Here is a 19,522-nt window from a genome sequence, read left to right as displayed (position 1 = left end):
CAGGACAGTATCCAGGATGCTCTCAGCTGCCAGGTTCTCCTCTTTAGGCCCTTCCTCTTTGCCTGAAGAAATTCCCCTCAGTGGACCCCCCCGTGACTGTGAAGCCTTTTCTGACCGGTCAGCTCCTTCACCCCCTCCTTTGGTCTGCACTTGGTTTTGTTATATATTCAGCGTTCTGTTTCTCTAAAACAGGTTCTGCACCTTGTTATGGCATCTTTCTAAACCTTGAGTTTCTAGATGGTTTCTGTTATTCTTTTTCACACTTTCTCCTCATGGTTCTCGTACCTGGGTTTTCTGTGGCGTTATTTGTCACACACTGTCTTACCATTTTTTGCTATTTATTAACAAAAACATGTCTGAATCCTGCATTCAGAGCTGTATATGTTTGAGGGTTGGAGGGTCTCCTCATAAACTGTTCATTGTCTATTTAATGCCCAAAACTAAACTCCAACCTAGGAAGATGGTTAAAAACGTGGACTTGTGTTCCACTTCTTCGTTGTCTAAGGAAATATAATTTAAAAGGGGGTAGCTCTTTTTTCTGTGTGTGTATTATAACATCTACTTGACCCTTGAAAGGTTATATTTCAACGCTATTGGTTCCTTTTTATACTATAGCCCTCCCTGGGAAGTTTTGGCCATCAAATATTGGGTTAAATCTGAATAAGCAAAATGTTAGTGTCAAGCATGCAGTATTCTGAGCTGAGGCGCTCCGTGTTGGCACTGCCACCGTGGTGGGCGAGGCCTACTGCGGACCACTGTCCTCACATGGCTAGACTCTGAGCACCTAAACTGTAGAAGAGCCAGTGTCAGGACTGTAAACCCTGCATGAGAGGCAGCTGCTCCCAAGGCAGTTGTTTTCCTATTAGGAGGACTGCTTTCGGGAAGATCCCTAACCGAGGATGAGGATCACCCCAGCAGTCCCTCTGACCAGAAGCCAAGCTGCTTTTCCCTCCTGATGGAGGGACTGTTGGGGAAATGGCCATCCTGCTCTGTGGTCCCTTTGGCACACCTGTCTTTGCTGTTTTGGACAAGATCAGAGATGGCTTTTCCCAGGCCTTAACTTTGCTCTCATTTATAGGAGTGTCCTGCCCTAAGAGGGGCATGTGCTCCATGGGTGGGTGCAGCCACATACATCACCACAGCTGTGCCCCCAGGTGCTAGAGGTGCCACCCTCCCAGGATAGTTGTATGGCTGGTGGTCCTGGGGGACCCCAGCACTCAGTGTTGAGCAGCCCACCTTGTCTCAGAGTTTCCTGCTATGCTCCTATGCACAGGTGTGCAGGGAGTGAGTGAGAGAGCCACCAACCTAGGAGGAGTGCGGGAGCACATGGGAACATTAGACCCAGCGTGTGCCACCCTGGCTGTCAAGCAGTACCTCATGGACTTCTTCTTTGGGAAATGATGGGAACAGCCCAGTCTTTGGGACAATTGCCTGAACCCTGGCTCTCCTCAGCCATTGTTCTTAGGAAGGTCTGATCTGGAGAGCCACAGCAGCTGACCATGGGGAAGCAGGTAAGTGAGCAAGCTAACTCACTTAGCAAGCCAAGAGGCTTGATGACTGCCCATTTCCGGGGTCTTGTCATTATTAACCGGCTTCCTTCCTTGAGGGTAAGCACTTAGCCATTTTGCATTTTTCTCTCCAAGTGGCCTGTGACTTAGGCTGGACAGGAGGATGAGAGAATAAACTGTTCCCTCAGTGCACAATCTCAGAAGCTCAGCATTTACTGCCCTCTGTTTCCATTGTTAACTCAGTTTTTCTTCCTGCAGTTTGGCATTTTTCTTTCATGAGTTTTTTTCTTTGGTCAAAATTATAGTCTTCTACTGATTGTATGTACATAACTGGTTATTATCTGATATATAGTTTAAAAAAAGTACATCTAAATATAGATTTTATTTGTGAATGCATTTTATTCTCATTCCTAAAAAAACCCCAAAACTCATAATCTAAATGCTTTTTTTTTTAATCTTAGAAAACTGTCCTGCCCAGAAGCTACTGGCACTGAGCTTTGTGTCTTTTGGGTGCAAGTGAGTGTGGCTGTGTTGGTGGTAGGTGAGGAGAAGAGGCGTCAGCAGAACAGGGCTCCATGCTTATGGCCTGAAGGAGTCCTTGGGTGAAAAAGACCGCCTGTACACCTTAGTGGGTGGAGGACAGCCTGCATATGCTCCCACCTCTCTGTGAGCCTTGCCACTCACAGCCCTGCTCCAGGGGCTGAAGGGAAACAGTCAACGGGCAAGCCCATTACAAATGGTGCTGGAAGGGGAGGGCAGTCCCCTGCCAGGAATGGGTGGCCAGCCTTTGTGGGGCTGCTCCAGAGAGGAGTGCAGAAGAACCTCCACTCGGGGTGCAGGGAGCAGGGGCTTTCCTGGCAGGGGTCGCCCAGAGGGCAGGGGAGCAGGGAAGTGGCCAAGTGTGGAGGAAGTTCAAGGAGGGAGCTCTGTTTTGCGTGCTGGGAAGACCAGGCAGGCTGTGCTTGCCTAGTACTTTTCCCAGGGAGACCTGCTCTGCTTCCAGGCGCTGAGGCCTTTCCGACAACACAAGCTGGAGAAGGTGGTATTAGGAAGTTCATACTAAACTTTTTCTATGTTAGATTTTTCCTTTCCTTTCAAGTATACTATTTTCCTTCAGTAGCCCCACATTTTTCAAATGAGTGTTGAACATTGAGTCGTTTTTATTTTCAGATCCTTTAAGTTTACTCAAAGTTATCAAAATAGCCTCTAACCAAACTTACTTTTAAGATAAACTTGATTTTGGAATAATTTTAGATGTATAAAAAAGTTGTAAAGACAATACAGAGTTCCCGTAATGCCCATCACCCCACTTCCCCTAATGTTGTCATCTCCACAACCATGCCACATTTGTCAAAACTAAGAAATTAGCACTGGTAGCATACTGTTATTAACTAAATTGCAAACCTCTTTGAGATTTCATCAGTTTTCGCCCAGTGTCCTCTTTCTTTTCCAGGATCCCATCCAGGTATCACATTGCATTTAGTTGTCGTGTCTCCTTGGTCCCCTCTGGTCTCAGACAGTTTCTTAGTCCTTCCTTGTTTTTCATGAACTTGATGCTTATGAAGACTACTGGTCAGGTGTTTCATAGACTGTCCCTCAGTTTGGGTTTGTCTGATTTTTTTGGTGATGAGACTGGGGTTATGGGCTCCGGAAGAATCCCATGGGGCTGGGGTGCCCCTAGTGCATCCTCTCAGGGTGCCTGATGTCCACTTGACTTATCACTGGTGAGGAGAAACCAAGATGAGTTCTCAGTGACTGGAATTAGGCTTGTGGCCCTGCTCTGCTTTCTGATACTTGCTGTTTGTGTGTCGTAGGATGACCACAATATTTTTATTTTGGAAGGGACCTTCATGCTTACCCGGTTGGATCCTTCTGGTTTCCAGATGAAGACACTTGGTACCTGGAGGGCTTCAGACCTATGTACGGGTCAGAGCTGGGATGGGATCCAGGTGCGCCTGCCGACTCCAGCCAATTTCTACAGGCATGGACACTCCCGGGACACTCTGCAGGGAAAGCTATGTCCCCAGGTGCAGAGTGAGCCTTGACTCCCTGATAGAACTGGTTTCTAATCCGGGGCAGGCCTGTGTCCCTCTGGAGTATTTGGAGGCTGCTGTTGGTGATTTGATCGGCATTTGCTGCCATCTCCTCAGGCCTTGTGTTGTCAGTCTCTCACCTGCTTTCTTTGCAGGTGAAGGATAGATGTGCATCACGTGGCTTTTGTGAAGGTAGGTGGTCAGCTTTGATACCTTCTCCTCTGGCTTTTTTCTTTCTGGTGAAGCTACAGTATTGTTTATTGTCTAAAGATCTTTGCCTTGAGGCACAGACTAACCTGGGGCTGTTACTTAGAGGCTTTTAGATTGAACCAAGAGCAGAGTTTAGAGTTTCTTCTGGCCCAGAACTCAGAAGATAGGCATTTCAGAAAAGTAATGAGTTTGGTTTGTTTTTCCACCCATCTACAGATCATTCCCCGCCCCGCCCCTTCCTTTCCAGGGGACCACATCAAAAGCAAGATAGTTATGAAAGTAGGCATTGGTAGAAGGAAAGACCAGGGTGTGGGTATAAGGGGAAGGCACCTTGGAGAAGGTGATGGTGAGGGCTCCTGGCAGCAGGGGAATGGGCCTCAGGACGGTCCGGAAGCATGTGTCAGTCTGCTAGCCGAGCTCTAAATTGGGGAGTGATGGAGGTGTGGATGAATGTCACACTAAGCAAAATAGATCTTTCTGTGCACGCTGATGATGTTGTGAAGTTCTGCTGTGGGAGTTGGCTGTTAACGTTGGGACAAAGTCTCACTGTGTCTCAGTTGGCTATTATTGTTCCCAATAAGAAGCTCTTTATTCAAAATTTGCAGATAAGGAGCCCAGGAAGAGAGAGCATCTGTTTATGGTGCCTTTTCAGGTGTCAGGATAGGCTTTCTTGGTTAGAAATAAGTTGAGTCTCTCTTCTGCTGTTGCAAAGTACCTACATTTACACTGCTGGAGGGGTGTTCCTGCCACATGACATTTATTCATATGGCCTTTGGCATTTGGGGGCTGGTTTTTGTTTTCATTTTTTTCCTATTTCAAGAAGAGAGAAGCTTCTGAGGATTAAAAAACAAAGTTTGACCACAGTAATTTGGCGTTTTCCTTACAGGATGATCTGTTAGGGTTACTAGAACAATTATGCAGAACACTGTGGCTCTATATGTTCATGTGTGGGAAACACTGATGGAGGGTCAAGAAAATCCAGGACATTTTAAGGAACTGTGGGAAGTTCTCACAGGTCCATTTTCTGCTCTCAAGGATCTTGTACCTTGCTTGGGGAGATGTTCACTTGGTGCTACACGCCTCGTGGGCTGGCAAGGACTAAGTGCAGCATAGTTCACACTGAGGTTGCAGGACATCAGAGGAGGAGAGGGCAGAGCTAGTGGGTCAGTGTTAGCAAAGGGAAAGCTGCGATGGGGCTGCTGCGGCTTCAGAAGGGTGGGAAGTGCTGAGGGTCGCCAGCCCAGCAGAGGGGACTAGACAGGGCGAGGAGGTGCTGGAGGCAAGGGATTGGTAGGACTAGAATCCCAGGGAAAAGACCTCATTTCACTGGAAGTGACCGTGTGTTCTAGATTTTATTTTAGCTTTTGACCTTCTAGTCTTGGAGGCTGAAGGAGGTTTCCTGTAAGGAGCTGGGGTCAGAAGCTGGAGAGTGGGAAAGAAGAGGCCCCAGGATTTGGCTCCTCTGAGTGGGAGGGGAAATGGCTCAGCACCTCCTGGCCTCACCACATCACTTACTTAGGAGATAACCTTCTTGTGATCAAGTTAGGTGTCACTCAGATTCCCAAACTAGATTATGGGGGAAGATGTTTGCTGAATGATTTTAATTTCCAAGTAAAGATTTTTATTTAGGTGGTATATAATTAATATGACTTTAGATTAGAAACTGTTTTTCTTAGTTGTCAAGTTTAATATGTTAAATTATCAATTTTAGCAAAATGGAAAGCAAGAGCCTGTTGATATTGTTTTCTGACTAATGATAGATTTTATTGAGTAAAGCTTTTAATGCATATTCATTCTAGATTTTATCCAAGCTTATTTGGCTGTGAAATGGAATCTTAAGTATATGGATTGGATTAATTATCTTTGAAGTGCTGCTGTGTTTCTGATACAGTTCCAGGATGATGGGCTGAAAAGCAGAAATAGGATTTCTACTCTGGGCCTGCACTGGTAGTTAATGATTTCTGCCTCACACATAGGATCTGTATCTAAACCTTACTAGTTCATTCATCTTTTCATTAGCAAATACTCATTATACATTGTGAGTCCTTTCTTTTTTTTTTTAAAGATTGTATTTTTCCTTTTTATCCCCAAAGCCCCCTGCTGCATAGTTGTATATTTTTAGTTGTGGGTCCTTCTAGTTGTGGCATGTGGGGCACCGCCTCAGCATGGCTTGATGAGCAGTGCCATGTCCGCACCCAGGATCCGAACTGGCAAAACCCTGGTGAAACCCTGGGCCTCCGAAGCAGAGCACTCAAACTTAACCACTCGGCCATGGGCCTGGCCCCTTGTGAGTCCTTTCTGAATTAATGAACTGATGAACCTGGAAGGAAGTTCAAAATGTCCTTAGGTTCTGCATGGTATTACCAGGGTCATCAAGGACTTAGTCCTGCCCCTCCCCACCCTGCTCCCTGCCCCTGCCCCATTGAAAGATCCCTCAGAGGCCCTGCTGGGAGCTCCCTGCTGTTCTGCTGACCTTGTCTGAGTCACACTTTGTCCTTTGCAGCTCTCAAGGTTAATGGTTACAGGGAACCAACCCCAAGATCTGTCTTTCCTTTACCCAGAAGTCATGTTTCCTTTCTGTCTTTTTTTAACCAAATTGGGACCCTGTTGTATACCTGACACAGTTTTGTCTCCTGCTGTTTTCACTTAACATTTTGCATGAGCATTTCTTTAAATATCCCACTTGCAGTGGCTGCCTAGTGCTTCTCTCTGTGGGCGAATCGGGAGTAGCCGTTGTCCTCTTGGTGGACATTTTTACATAGGCCGTAATTTCTTAATTAATGTTTTTGTAATATAAATCTTGGTCTGAATTTCTGACTGTTTTCCGCTAGCTTCTTTGTAGAGGAATGTGCCAGATCAGAAGGGTGTGACCTAAGGTGTAATGTGGTAGTGATTACTAAAGGCTTCCCAGGAAGGCTTTGCCAGGTTAGGGCCCACTTCCTCGTTCCTTGGCTAACAAGGAGTATCAGCAGCAGACCCACCCTCTCCTGACTGAAAGGATTGAGAACACCAGTTTGAATGTGGCTTCAGTGCTGGGCATGAGGCTGTGCACAGGGACCTGCTCTGTGCCTTAGTGTCCCCCTCTGTAAAAAAAAGGATGCCAGTGGTCCTCACTCCCAAGTTGTTTCGAGGATCAACTGTGATTGTACTTGTGAAATGCTCAGAAGAGTCCGTGGCAAACAGTAAACACTTAATAAATGTTTATTTTTAGAAGTAGAGAAAAACGGCATTTCATTAATTTCATTTTAAGCAACAATATTTAAACTTGTATCTCTAAAGGGTGTATATGGAGAATTTAAAGAATGAACATAAAGCACACTCGTGTGTGCCCACCACCCTGCTGGAAACAGAGGGTGTTGCTAGGTCTTAGAAGCCTGCTGAGTGGCCCTCCCAATGGTTATCTTCTCCCCTCCTGTCCAGAGGTAAGCTGCATCCTGATGTTCATGTTAATAAAGTTAATGGTGTGTAAAGTATACCTTTAGATAGTTCCAAAGTGCAGGAAGTAAGCAGAGCTTCAGTGTCTATGCAAAGAAATCTTGTATTTCAGCGTTTCATAGTATGTTTGTGGTGACATATGTACAAAATTAATGTTGAAGGTGCACGTTAGTAAAATTCAGAGACATAGTGTTTACTGAGTCCTGTGATCAGTTAAGCCTGAGGACTAGACTTTAGGCCACTGGCGGCTCCAACCTTGTGTTCCTCTGCCTGTTTCTCTTGCTTCCGACTGAGTGAGCGGTTCCAAGGGGCTGGAGGAGAGAGTGGGAGGACAGATTAAGTGGCCACCCTCGGGGATCACCCACCAAATGCTTCTCTCTCCCTTCTTGCCCTTTCTCCACCCAGTTCCAACGAACATTAGAGATAGTCTTCCTCTCGTCTTCGTTTAAATCCAGCCAGCCAGCCACCTGGAGCTTCAGTTCATAAGTGTGGTTCCACGCTTACGAGGAACCACACTTGGTGTGGTTAGGACAAGCTGCATTTTGCTGTGTGTCTGGCTGCACAAGAGCATTGGTGACTGCTTGTCTCTGGTGGGCCAGCTCCCCATCTGCCCACAGCCCAAGGCCAATGCGGGCAGAGCATGTGGCATGGTTGGCCTTATGAGCACACACAGACAGGTGCCAGGGCCCAAGAACCCCCTCCCGCCACCTTAGGCAGTAGCCATGCCTGGTCTGCCTTATGAGTGCCAAAGCAGCCCTCAAGGGGTGGGTCTATATTATCAACTTCATTTTATAGAAGAGTAAATTATGGCTCAGAGTGTGGCTGCCCATCGTTACCCATGGTTTCAGCTAAGTCACAAACCGAGAACTTGGGTCCCTGATTTTGCTACTCCACCATGGTAGTTCTTCATGGTGGAAGTTGGGATGTAGGGGAGGCAGCAGTGGTTGCTGTCCCTACCTCTGCCTGTTTTTCTGTGCTGAGGCTAGCTTTGTGGAATTTCTTGGGGTGAGAGGGGCTTCTTACCAGAATGTTCCTTGCCAGTGAGCACAGCTGACCTGAGAGCAGTGTCCCTTTGGGGATGAACTGGTCGGATTTGGTAGCAGCCTTCCACCTCCGTTTATGCAGGGACCCAGAGGGAGGTGTTCCCACTGTGTGGTGTGTTGGCTGTACCTGTCTCTGTGCATTTCACAGCTCTAGAGCGTGCTCCACCTAGATAGCGTAAGCACCATCTTTTTTTTTGCTTTTTCTCCCCAAACCGCCCCCCCCCCCCCGTACATAGTTGTATATTTTAGTTGTGGGTCCTTCTAGTTGGGGCATGTGGGACGCTGCCTTAACGTGGCCTGATGAGCGATGCCATGTCTGCACCCAGAATTGGAACTGGCGAAACCCCAGGCCGCTGAAGCGGAGTGCGCGACCTTAACCACTCGGCCACGGGGCCGGCCCCAAACACCATCTTTAAAAAGGCAGCTTAGCTTTTTGAGTTTGGGATCCTTTCTCTTGCTGGCTGGAGCCCTAAGCTGTGTGATGACATGTTGACCATAGAAGGCCCTGATTTTGATTTTGATTCCTCGCCTGGTGTGTTAGGGAGCTCAGCCTTCCTATATTGTTTTGTCTGCCTCAGAGTTAGAATTGGGCCACTTAATACAGTATATATTTAATCCAGTTTTACTCATAGATAAACAAACAGCATTTAGAAAGGGGACGGGCTTCATTTTGGTCTTGAAGGGCTTACTTTGTGATCTGATGATCCTTGGTTGGGAAAACTTTGTGTATGTGTCTTCTGTGTTTTTTATTGTGAAAGTGCTTATATAGTGAGTGCGCTCCCTTTGAGTCTGCTTGAGCGCTTTGTGTTAACTCATTAAATCCACACAGCAATCCCGGGAGCTCTGGATCTCCTTATCCCTGACTATGGGGTGAAGAGTCTGAGCCACAGAGAGGTGAGGCAGTTTGCTCAAGGTCAGGTGGCTAGTGAGGAGCAGAGCTGGGGTCCCAATTAGGCAGAGTGTGAGTCCTAACAGTTTCTCAGTAGCTCCTCTCTCCTTGTACCTGTAATTTGTCTGTCTGTCTGCGCCATTGACTAGTTCACGTGTAAAAGGCTTAGACAGTTCAGAAACTAATGATTAAGCTGGTGGATCTGTTTATTCTTGTGATATCGTGGAATTAGATTCTTCCTCAGCAGGTTACATTAAAAAATTAAAAAAGAAACACTTAAGAGCCAAGATGTATGTAAAGAATCTAGTTGCAATTGCTCAAATATGGGGTGTGTAGGTCCCCAGCTTTGAATCCTTATCCCTGGTGTAGAGTGACAGACTCCCCCTGTCAACAAGATGAAAGACTCCCATCGCACTAACTCTGAGTCTAACTTCAAACTCCCCAAGCTCATCCTTCATTTGAAATTCTTACCTAATTTGCATTTTATCCTTCCTAAACAGATAAAGACATAGAGACAGATAAATAAAGATCCAGAGGGATCCGAGGGACATCAGTCAACCCTCTTCCCCCAAATTCAACTCCTCCTCCGCTGGGCACTGACTCAGGTACTATCTTCCGTCTTCCTTCTGGTCCCCAGGGCTCAGCATGGATGGGGCTCCTGGTTGGTGCTCAGTGAGTAGCAGTTAGCTGAATGAATAAGTCACTTTTTGTTGTAAAGTGTTTTAAACTACATTTCAAAACAGAGGAGGAAAAACCATGAGTCTCCGTCCTAACACAAACCCTCCAAACCATTTTGGAGAAGAAAGCTCCTCTTCAGCTGGCTACATTCCCTGTGTAGACGCAAGAGCCCTGGGAAGCCACCCGAGGTCCCCGGCTGTGGCTTCTCCCCCAGATGCTCACAGTGGCCTCCAGAAACCTAGTGAGTCATCTCACCGCTCCACGTCCTCATCTGCCCAGTGCAGTACTGTCCTGCCACCAGCTGGTTAAGGACTATGAGGTATGCTTTAAAAATATATGGCTCTGTATTTTAAAAATAAGCTTCCATCTACCTGGCAATTAGTCAGTCTCCTAAGGTTAGTGAAGCTGTCGTCTGCAGCTTTGGAAGAGGTGCGGTGTCCGGTGTGTGAGACTTGATGGAAGGTGGAAAAGAAGTCTGTGGGTCATTTGTTTTCCTTTGCCCCAAATTCATTTGCAATTTTCATCTGTTTGTCAATCAAATATTTGTTACATTTAGCAGTTTTGAATATTGGATACTGACTATTTTGGTATTTTTCATATCTTGATACTGATATTTTCCTAAACTCTCTTAGTGGCTGAGTAATGTACTACTTAATTAAATTGAGCCTTGATATGTTTTTGGTGGATACGAAAATATAATTTGATCTCAAGTTAATTTTCCCTTGAGAGTTTCTACTTCTAAGGGGAGACTGCTGAACTCAATACTCAAAAAATCAAAGTTGAAACTCTTTTCTTTTTTTTTTTAAAGATTTTATTTTTCCTTTTTCTCCGCAAAGCACCCTGGTACATAGTTGTATGTTTTTTTTTAGTTGTGGGTCCTTCTAGTTGTGGCATGTGGGACGCCACCTCAACATGGCCTGATGAGCGGTACCATGTCTGCACCCAGGATCCGAACCAGCGGAACCCTGGGCTGCCGAAGCAGAGCGTGCGAACTTAACCACTCAGCCACGGGGCCGGCCCCTCTTAAGTTCTTATATACAAATTGTATGGAACAAATTCAAGTCTACAGAGAATGGCCAGTTTACAAATGGGCTATAGTTTTACAAGTTCATTGGGAAGTCACTTGTTTAAAATTCAGGCTTGTCTTCCTGTCAGAGATGCTCCTGTGAAGGCACGGTTGTGGTCCTCTCCGAAACCCGTGTGCCTGCTCTGAAAAAGTGAGGTGAACACAGCAGGTGGTTCTCCTACTTACTGATTCACCACAACACACTCATAGTATAGAACCAGATTTATGTCGAGTGGAGTTGCGGGGACGTGGTGAGACTCACTTTTCCAGAGACCCCAAAGGTGCTGGATGTCGATGGTGCCAGTTTTCCTGGCCAAGTTCAACTGAGAACAGCTGTCCCTCCTTGTTCTCAATAGAGATGTGCACATCTTCCACGTTTCTCAGCAACGATGCGGTTACAGAAGTTTATCCTGACAGTCACACAGGAGGTAGGAGAGAGAAGCACAGAAGGGCTCCTGTCCTGAGGGAGGAGGGAGTTGATAGGGTACAGTACTGAGAAGTGGGGGAGGGAGGGAGGGGCTGGGGCATGGCCTCTGGGAGGCTCCTGGCCAGAAAGGAGCAGCATTGACACACGTAGGCCTTGGCTGTGGGGAGCCACTGGTGTGCAACTTGTCAGTGTGAGGCAGGCCGCAGCTCCCAGCCTTCCCTTGGGCTTGGATTTGGGGTGTGTGCACGTGTGTAGGAAGGGCCAGTGATCATAGCTCTCACAGTGATGCGGAGCCTGTGGGACTGGGCAGAGGGCCATGTTCTTGAGAACTTCTCTTGTGACAAGCTCCATTTGATTGGGCAGGGATGGTGGGTGGGCACACCTAAGCTTCTGTTGCTTTAAATTTCTCCAGAGATTTAAATTTCAGAAGCTATTGAGTAACCAAAAGTATTTACTTACCGTAATTTTGGGTCACCAAGTGGGTGGCAAGCTGATTGGGCTGTGCCGGGAGGGAATGACTCACTTGCAGGTCCTCAGTCGCCTGGGCTCTCTGGGCTGTGCTGCCTCCTCAGGGCCCAGGGCTGGCCGGCTGGAAGAGGTGCCTGGGAGCCTGACAAGACCCCACCCCACCCCAGGGCTGCTGGTCAGCAAGTGTCCTCCAGATTGTGGCAGATGGTCTCAGAGTGCTCTTTATGCAGCTTAATTACTGCCTCAAAATGTTTAAAAAATTAGCCCTTTAGAATAACAGCTATAGTACAGATAAACATTTGGACTTTTCACACTGGAAGAGGGCTCTTTTCTAAGACTTTTCATTTCACAACTGTTGCTTAAAAAATGCTTTAGAAGGGGACCAGCCCGGTGGCGCAGCGGTTAAGTTTTCACGTCCCACTTTGGTGGCCCGGGGTTCACTGGTTCGGATCCCGAGTGCGGACCTATGCACCGCTTGGCAAGCCATGCTGTAGCAGGCATCCCACATATAAAGCAGAGGAAGATGGGCACAAATGTTAGCTCAGGGCCAGTCTTCCTCAGCAAAAAGAGGAGGCTTGGCGGCAGATGTTAGCTCAGGGCTAATATTTCTCCAAAAAAAAAAGAAAAAAAGCTTTACAAGGTAATATTGCAACCATCATTTTCTTTAAGTATAGAAATAAAATTATTCATTAAAACATACCCATGCCAGCTAGTTATGACTGCAGGAAGAGAAAGCACGAACACTGAGTTGACCCTCTAAGTGTCTCTCCGTCAGGGAGGGGCCCTGAGATCTGGTCTTGTGCTGAGGTGTTTGACTGGCATGCTGTGGCCGCGGCAGGAAGGAGATTGCAGAATTCCATGAAGGAGGAGGGAAGCTGCCCGTGACAAGTCCTTGTGCCGTAGTGCCCATAACGCTGGAGCAGAGGAGAGACTACTGGGACATTTCAGAACAACAGTGGTCGGGTGACCAGCATCTCGGAGACCAGGACTGATGTGGGGCAGTACAGCTGTGGTTAGGCTGGCATCAGACTCCAGTTCAGGAGGCGCCTGGGCCCTTGTGGGCAGCCCCGTTCATAGGTTCCCACCCTTGTGTTTTGAGGTGCCCAGAGGGTGCCAGAAGTGACCCCAGGAAGGGTATTTCAGGGGCACTTGGTTCCCTGCCTGGCACCCAGGGGTTCTTTCTGGAGGTGGCCTGTACCATGGGCCACGCTGGAGGGTGGTGAGTCTAGAGTTACTCGTGCTTCGGAGCCTTTGCACTGGCCAGTCCTCTGCTGGGAAGGCTCTGTGCAGATGTCTTTAGGCCTTTCCCTCCCTCCTCTGGTCTTTGCTCAGATGTCCCCTTCCCAGTAAGGGCGTCTCTGTTTTGATTTGCACCACCCCGGTCCACACACTCCTGTCTTGCTGTCCCACTGTGTTTCTCTCATGGTGATTACCACTATCTGACACACTGTAGATTTTACCTGGTTTTTTGCGGGGAGGGGGTCTGTCTGCCCTACTAGAATATGGGCTTCTTGGGGGCACAGGCTTGATTTTGTTCTTTGTTGTATCTCCAGTGCCCAGAACAGTGCATGGCAGAGAGTTAAGTGCTCAGCAAACATTTGCTGATGGAGTGGATAGAGCACTGTGGTCTTGAGGGAACCATATTTGCCTTAAATCATTAAAGCTGCTGGGAGGTGCTGGTGGAGGGCCTGCTCTTTCACATAAAGCATGTGATAGAAAAGCAGGGGTGTGTGTGTGTGTGAGTGATATCATCTGTTATTGCCATTTCAAAAATCCAGTTCTTTCTACACTTCACTTGGATGTTGATTTCAGAATGACTGTTTTTTCTTTCTAACTCATGAGTCATGAAGGCTGCTGTGTTTTGAATCAGAAACGTTAGGGGAAAGTGGAACTTTAAAATGTGTGATGCGTGATTAGCCATTGTTACATTTCACTTTCTGTACCTGAATATTTCCCTCCCTGCCATCGCAGTGCCATCTAAGCCGCCGTCACCCTCCCCTGGACAGTGCTGCAACCCTCCAACCCCTCTGCCTGAGGCTGCTCTGCTTGAGAGCACTCTTTCTGAGCCCCACAGCAGCCAGGGGTCTGCTCTGCACCCTCATTCGTAGGGGTGACAGAGCAGATGGCACTCGGCCATCTCTACCATGGCCACTCTCACAGCTTTAACCAGCTAGTTCTGTAAATGACATTGGACCTGTCGCCCTATTAGGATGTAGCTTCCCAGGGATAGGAAGCGCAGCTGCCTATGGCCGTGTCTCTGGACCATGCTAGCACATTGGCCATGTTTGTTGAGTAATTGGGTTAATAATGTGGCTACTTTACTTCGTTTAAGAAACTGTGTTGAGCAAAATGAGTGTATATATTTTTATGAAATAACAGAAAAACCATGGCTTTGGAGAGTAAGGGATACTTAACAGAAGTTACTGCATGGCCCGGGTTGTCTGCTTTGGGTGAGTTAAAGGTCTCGGAGCTCCCCCTGACCCTCCCAGAACTCTGGACACGGAGGTGCAGGATGTGCTATAAGGTGGGGCAAACACACTGTGCCTACTGGGCAGGGCTGGACCAGAGGGCTAGGTGAAGGGGCCGGAGAGGTTCCTGGTGGTGAAGCGTGGAGTCCTGGCAATTTGAGGTGGAGGGGGACGGTGGTTGTGCACTGTAGGTGCTGCTGACTGGTGTGTGTGTAGACACTTGGCATCCTGACCCTGCTCCCTCTCAGCCTGGCCTCAGGACCACCTCACCACCCTCCTGCATCTCCGGACCACGCACCCTGTTTCTCTCCTGAATGTGGCCAAGCCTTCTACTTTAATGCTCACCAAACCAAAGCAGGCACGGCTCATTCAGGCTCCAGAGCATTCTGTACCTGTCCAGAGCCTGTTGACGGTTTCAGCCAGTTGCCAACAACAAAGTAAGGTGACTGACTCGTTTATGTTAATTTATACTAAGGTGGTGTGTCTCTCTTAAAGGAGAGGCTCATTGATGCCTTTGAACCTCTGATTGGAATTGTGCTTTCTGACTCAGTGAACTTGGCAGGCATCTTGTAAAGGTCAGAGTTAGCATTAGCATTAATGTTTACAGGTGGGAAAAACCTGGGCTCAAACCTTTATCTTGTGACAGGCTCTGCAAAGTATACACAAGACACTGTTTCTCTACCACAGATTTCAATCCCAGACCGCCCACAGGGTACAATGCTAGGAATCCACGCATGGGGTTGTCTTAAGTCTTAATGCCCTTTACCTGAAGTCTGGGTGGGGGAGCTCCTTCTGAGAGAGGTGATTCCCCTGAGGGAACAGCCGTTCCAGGACAGGCCATGAGGCTGCAGGTCACTGTGCTCCTCACATGCCAGTTTTCTGGCTAGATGTGTTCTTATTCTGCAGTGACTTGTTTTACCCTGGAAGAAATAGAGTGTTATTCACGGCAGTCAAAGCACGCTCCTAGCTGTGTTTTTCATTCCTGCTCTGAGTTGAGAGTTTGCGTCGTTAGTAGAAAAAAAATTCTCAAATCAGAGAAATTGTTGGGTATAATCTTACAGCAAGTGAAATGTCAAAGGCTGGCATTTGGAAACAGCATTGTCAAGCAGAGTTCCAGCCAAAACCTGTGTGTTAGCCAGCTGAGTCGGGAGTCCAGAAGAAACTGAAAAAGAAAGTGAGGGCCTATACCCCGGCAGTTTCCTTGGTTCACCAGCCTGCGGCTGCTGTTGAACTGGTTGACTGCCTGTCTGTGAGCAGGGGCCTGCGCGGAGACATTCTGGTTCATGCATCTTTGCTGAGTTGGTGTTCTTACCCTCTTGGGAGTTGCATGTGGGTCTTGCTGCTGAGGGAGTTGGGTGTCACTTCACTCCCATTGAAGGTGTGCCCATTCCCTCCTCTCAGCCTCCTCCAGCTCCTGCAGCCACTCGCCCCGCTTCCCTGCACTTCCATTCGGCTCTTGGGGGGCCGTGAGTACATTCAGTGGTGTGCTTTCTTCTCTTCCAGTCTAATATTTCTCGATGTAAAGTCACTCCCCTGGTTGGCAGTCTTACTGTGAAGCCTCATCAGTGCTGACATTTCATACTGTTTAGATCATGGAAGTAAGTTTCTTCTTGTTTCCCAAACACGGCATTAGGATTTTTTAACATGCGTTTTTCAAACTGGGCACACCTACCTCTCTGCGGATCCCAGCTTCCTGTGCTTGTACTTCTTTCTCTCTACTGCTCTAAGGGGTGGCTGCAGGGCTGCGCTGCACACAGGGCCTGTCCTAGTGCTGAGTGCTGTGAGGGCAGTCCCTGAACACTTGTTGGGGTCCTCCCTGGGGATGGGAGGGTAGAATCTACCAAGTTGGAGGACGATCCTCAACCCGGAACTGTTGATGCTCAGGCCTGATTTGTCTCTGTTTTGGGGGTTGTCTTGTTCATTGTGAGATGTTTACAGCATCCCTGCCCCTACTCACTAGATGCTAGTAACACTTTCTCCCTTCCCCAGTTATGGAAACCAAAAATGTCTCCACACATTGCCGAGGGTCCCTGGGGGGCAGAAAGGCCCCATTGAGAACCACTTGGATAAGAATATGTGTCGGGGCCCACCCGAAGCTTCTTAAGACTGGGAGCTCAGGGTGATGGGCGACCTCCTAATGGCCTGTGCTTTAGAGTGGGCCTGGCAGCTCCCAGGACAAGCCCCACATTGGGGCAGCCATGGAACTGAGCCTGTTGCCTGTTCTCACGCTCACTGCTCATGGACGGGATACATGCGCTCACTTGGGGAAGGAGCTTTGGTAGTACATCTGGGCCGACCAGGGGTTTTTAGGGCTGGGCTGCTGCAGCATCAGACTTGGAGTCCTCTGCATCCAAACGTGTTGACACGGAGTGGCACATGTGACTTACATTCTTCAGGGAAAATGCAGTGCTATCTTGGTGCCTGTTTTCTGCCTGAATCGTGTCTCAGTCACTCTCTGCCATCCCCAGCAAACAACACCAGTAACAGCAAAACACACACACTTCCTGTCCTTCAGATTCTCAGTTCTTGTGGCACTCCCGTCTCCCCTCACACCTGCTCAGGTGACCTGGGCATTTTCTGTAGCGCTTACCATCGTCACGTGTGGATGGATGTCTGAGCGGAAGTGAGCAGGTTTTATCCAGCATGATGCTCCACTTCCTCCCTCGTCATTGCCAGGCCAGGTGCTCCTCGGCGTCACGGGGTCTGTTGGGTCAGGTCCACCTGTGTCAAGACAACCTTTTGGTTCCCAGTGTGCGTCATGGTTTGGCTGGCACCCACTGTGGAGCCTGGGAATGGGCAGAGGATTGTGCTGAGGGTTGCCCATCTAGTTGGTGCCTATGCTCAGTATTGGGCTAGCCGAGGTCAGATTGCAAACCCACTTTTTCTAAGGGGCAGTGCTTGCATTTGAGGATCTGCTCTCAAGACCTTTTCTGTAACCATAGAAACCACTTTGCTAGAAAGAAAAGAAAGGTCTAAGAAACACACATGCTTGTAAACCAGTCTCATCAGATTTACCTTCTGCTTGCCCTTCTTGGGGTTGGCCTGCCACGTGGAGCAGAGGCTTATACATCACTGCGGGGACTGCCCAGGCTCCTGCCTGTTCTTGCCATCGGCTGCCTCCCTTCTCCACCTCCATGCTCATCCTGTTTGGGTCACAGGATGTTCCGTCTAGATTTGTTTTTGACTCTGTTATGCATTTTGCGTATCTCAAGGTGAGTGTCTCTGTTAGCTTAGCTCTTGTGGTGGCTGAGCTGTCACCTGCTGCACACCATTGGTTTCTGTGTGCCCACCTTCCCTATTGAAATGGAGAAAGAAATTTTTGTCTGTCCTTTAAGAACAAACATACATAACACAAGAAACAGAGCTTCGTATTTTTTAGTTATTCAACTTAATTATAAAATTGTCAATTATATTCAACCTGTTTTTATGTTACAATATTGATATACTTTTTATCACCTGTGTGTATTGTTACAGACTCATGATTTTCTCAGTTTTAGCTTATTTGGGTTAGCTGTACTTGTTGATATCTTTTTAGTATTTGTAGGGTTACAACTTGGCCAGTGACAGCCCCTACAGGTCGGCTTCCCTGCCCTTTTGTGCTACCACAGACACCTGTGAAGGCCTCCTCCTTTTCAGACATAGCAAGGGGTTCGTGGACCATATTGTCTTTTTTCTGTTCCAAGACATGGAATCAAGTGCTCCCCTGGGTTCTTTTAATGGAGAGTCCAATTAGAAACAAATCTGAGTGCTCTGAGTTCATTTCGTGTTGTTCTACAACAGTCTGGTGGTGGGTAGGCTAATGATGTCACTGCTAGAACACTTCAGGGTCAGAGCTGGAGAAGAGACTTTTTTTTATGGCTGTGGGTACAACTTTTATGTATTTCCAATTTAACTTTGACACTGTCTATTCCTTTCTTAATGCCCACCTAAATTTTTAACTGTGTTTCTACCCACTTCTTTTTAGTATTTCTTTGTGTCTCATTGACAGTGGTTCTGTCATTGCTTTGTTGACAAGTTACCAAATTGCTTTCCAAAAACATTTTTAAAGATTTTTTTTTCCCTTTTTCTCCCCAAAGCCCCCTAGTACATAGTTGTATATTTTAGTTGTGGGTCCTTCTAGTTGTGGCATGTGGAACGCTGCCCCATCGGGGCTCGATGAGCAGCGCCATGTCCGCGCCCAGGACTCGAACCAACGAAACACTGGGCCGTCTGCAGCGGAGTGCGCAAACTTAACCACTTGGCCACGGGGCCAGCCCCCTAAAAACATTTTAAAAGCAACGTGGTGCTAGCCACAGTTGTATGAGTATACTTGCTTTATCATAGCCTTGCCAGCATTGGATGTCTCTGTGTATTGAAAACATATTTAATCATTCTTTCTATTAATTTATCCCCAGCCTCTCCCCATAATTAAAAATGTACAGTGCTATCTCTGGTTGCTTTAACTTGTCTTTGAATATTATGCACATTTTCGTCTCTTGGTTGCTTGAGTTTTTTTGGTGCTTACCCTTTGTTTCTTCATTAAAAGTCGATTTATAGATTTGAATGAGTTCTTATATAGAAACTAAGGCAGTCATGTGTGATGTAACTTTTTTTAATAACAGCTTATTGGGATATAATATACCCTACAATTTACCCATTTAAAGCGTATAATAGTTCAGTGGTGTTTAGTATATTCACAAGGTTGTACAAACGTCACCATCATCCAGTTCCAGAACATCCTCATCATTCCACAAAAAAACCCCAGATCCATTAGCAGTCACTCACCATTCTCTCCCTCCCCCAGCCCCTGATAACCACTAATCTACTTTCTGTCTCTATAGATTTGCTTATTCTGGACATTTCACATAAATGGAATCATAAAATCTGTGGCCTTTTGCGTCTGGCCTCTTTCACTTAGCATGTTTTCCATGTTCATCTGTGTCATAGCATGTGCCAGTGTCTTCTTTTTATGGCTGAATAGTATTTCATTTTATGGCTAGACTATGTTTTGTTATCCGTTTATCCACTGATGGACATTTGGGTTGTTTTCCCCTTTTGGCTATTATGAATAATGCTGCTCTGAACATTCTTGTACAAGTTTTTTTTTTTATTTTTTTATTTTTTTAAATTTTTTTTAAAGATTTTATTTTTTCCTTTTTCTCCTCAAAGCCCCCCGGTACATAGCTGTACATTCTTCGTTGTTTGTCCATCTAGTTGTGGCATGTGGGACGATGCCTCAGCATGGCTTGATGAGCAGTGTCATGTCCACGCCCAAGATTCGAACCAACGAAACACTGGGCCGCCTGCAGCGGAGTGCG

The 19,522-nt window shown here is 47.2% G+C and overlaps 1 protein-coding gene across 6 annotated transcripts in view; it reads left to right on the top strand.

The window, feature by feature from the left end:
* The window catches only part of PDPK1 (3-phosphoinositide dependent protein kinase 1), an 83,757-nt gene that overhangs the window by 9,056 nt on the left and 55,179 nt on the right, over positions 1-19,522 (top strand). For 2 of the 6 annotated variants that reach the window (XM_070568653.1, XM_070568652.1), the window contains exons 2-3: positions 9,619-9,723; positions 9,957-10,115. The exons of 3 other annotated variants lie outside the window; for them this stretch is intronic. In XM_070568653.1, the coding sequence (XP_070424754.1) occupies positions 10,011-10,115 (105 nt within the window). In that variant the 5' untranslated portion in view covers positions 9,619-9,723; positions 9,957-10,010. Of the gene's footprint in view, positions 1-9,618; positions 9,724-9,861; positions 10,116-19,522 lie in introns of all 6 variants that reach the window. One more of the 6 variants, XM_070568651.1, reaches the window with a different exon arrangement.

This window comes from Equus przewalskii, chromosome 12 (assembly GCF_037783145.1).
Source record: "Equus przewalskii isolate Varuska chromosome 12, EquPr2, whole genome shotgun sequence".
NCBI lineage: Eukaryota > Metazoa > Chordata > Mammalia > Perissodactyla > Equidae > Equus > Equus przewalskii.
Note: the sequence above shows the minus strand (reverse complement) of the source record. Positions and strands in the feature narration are given on the sequence as shown.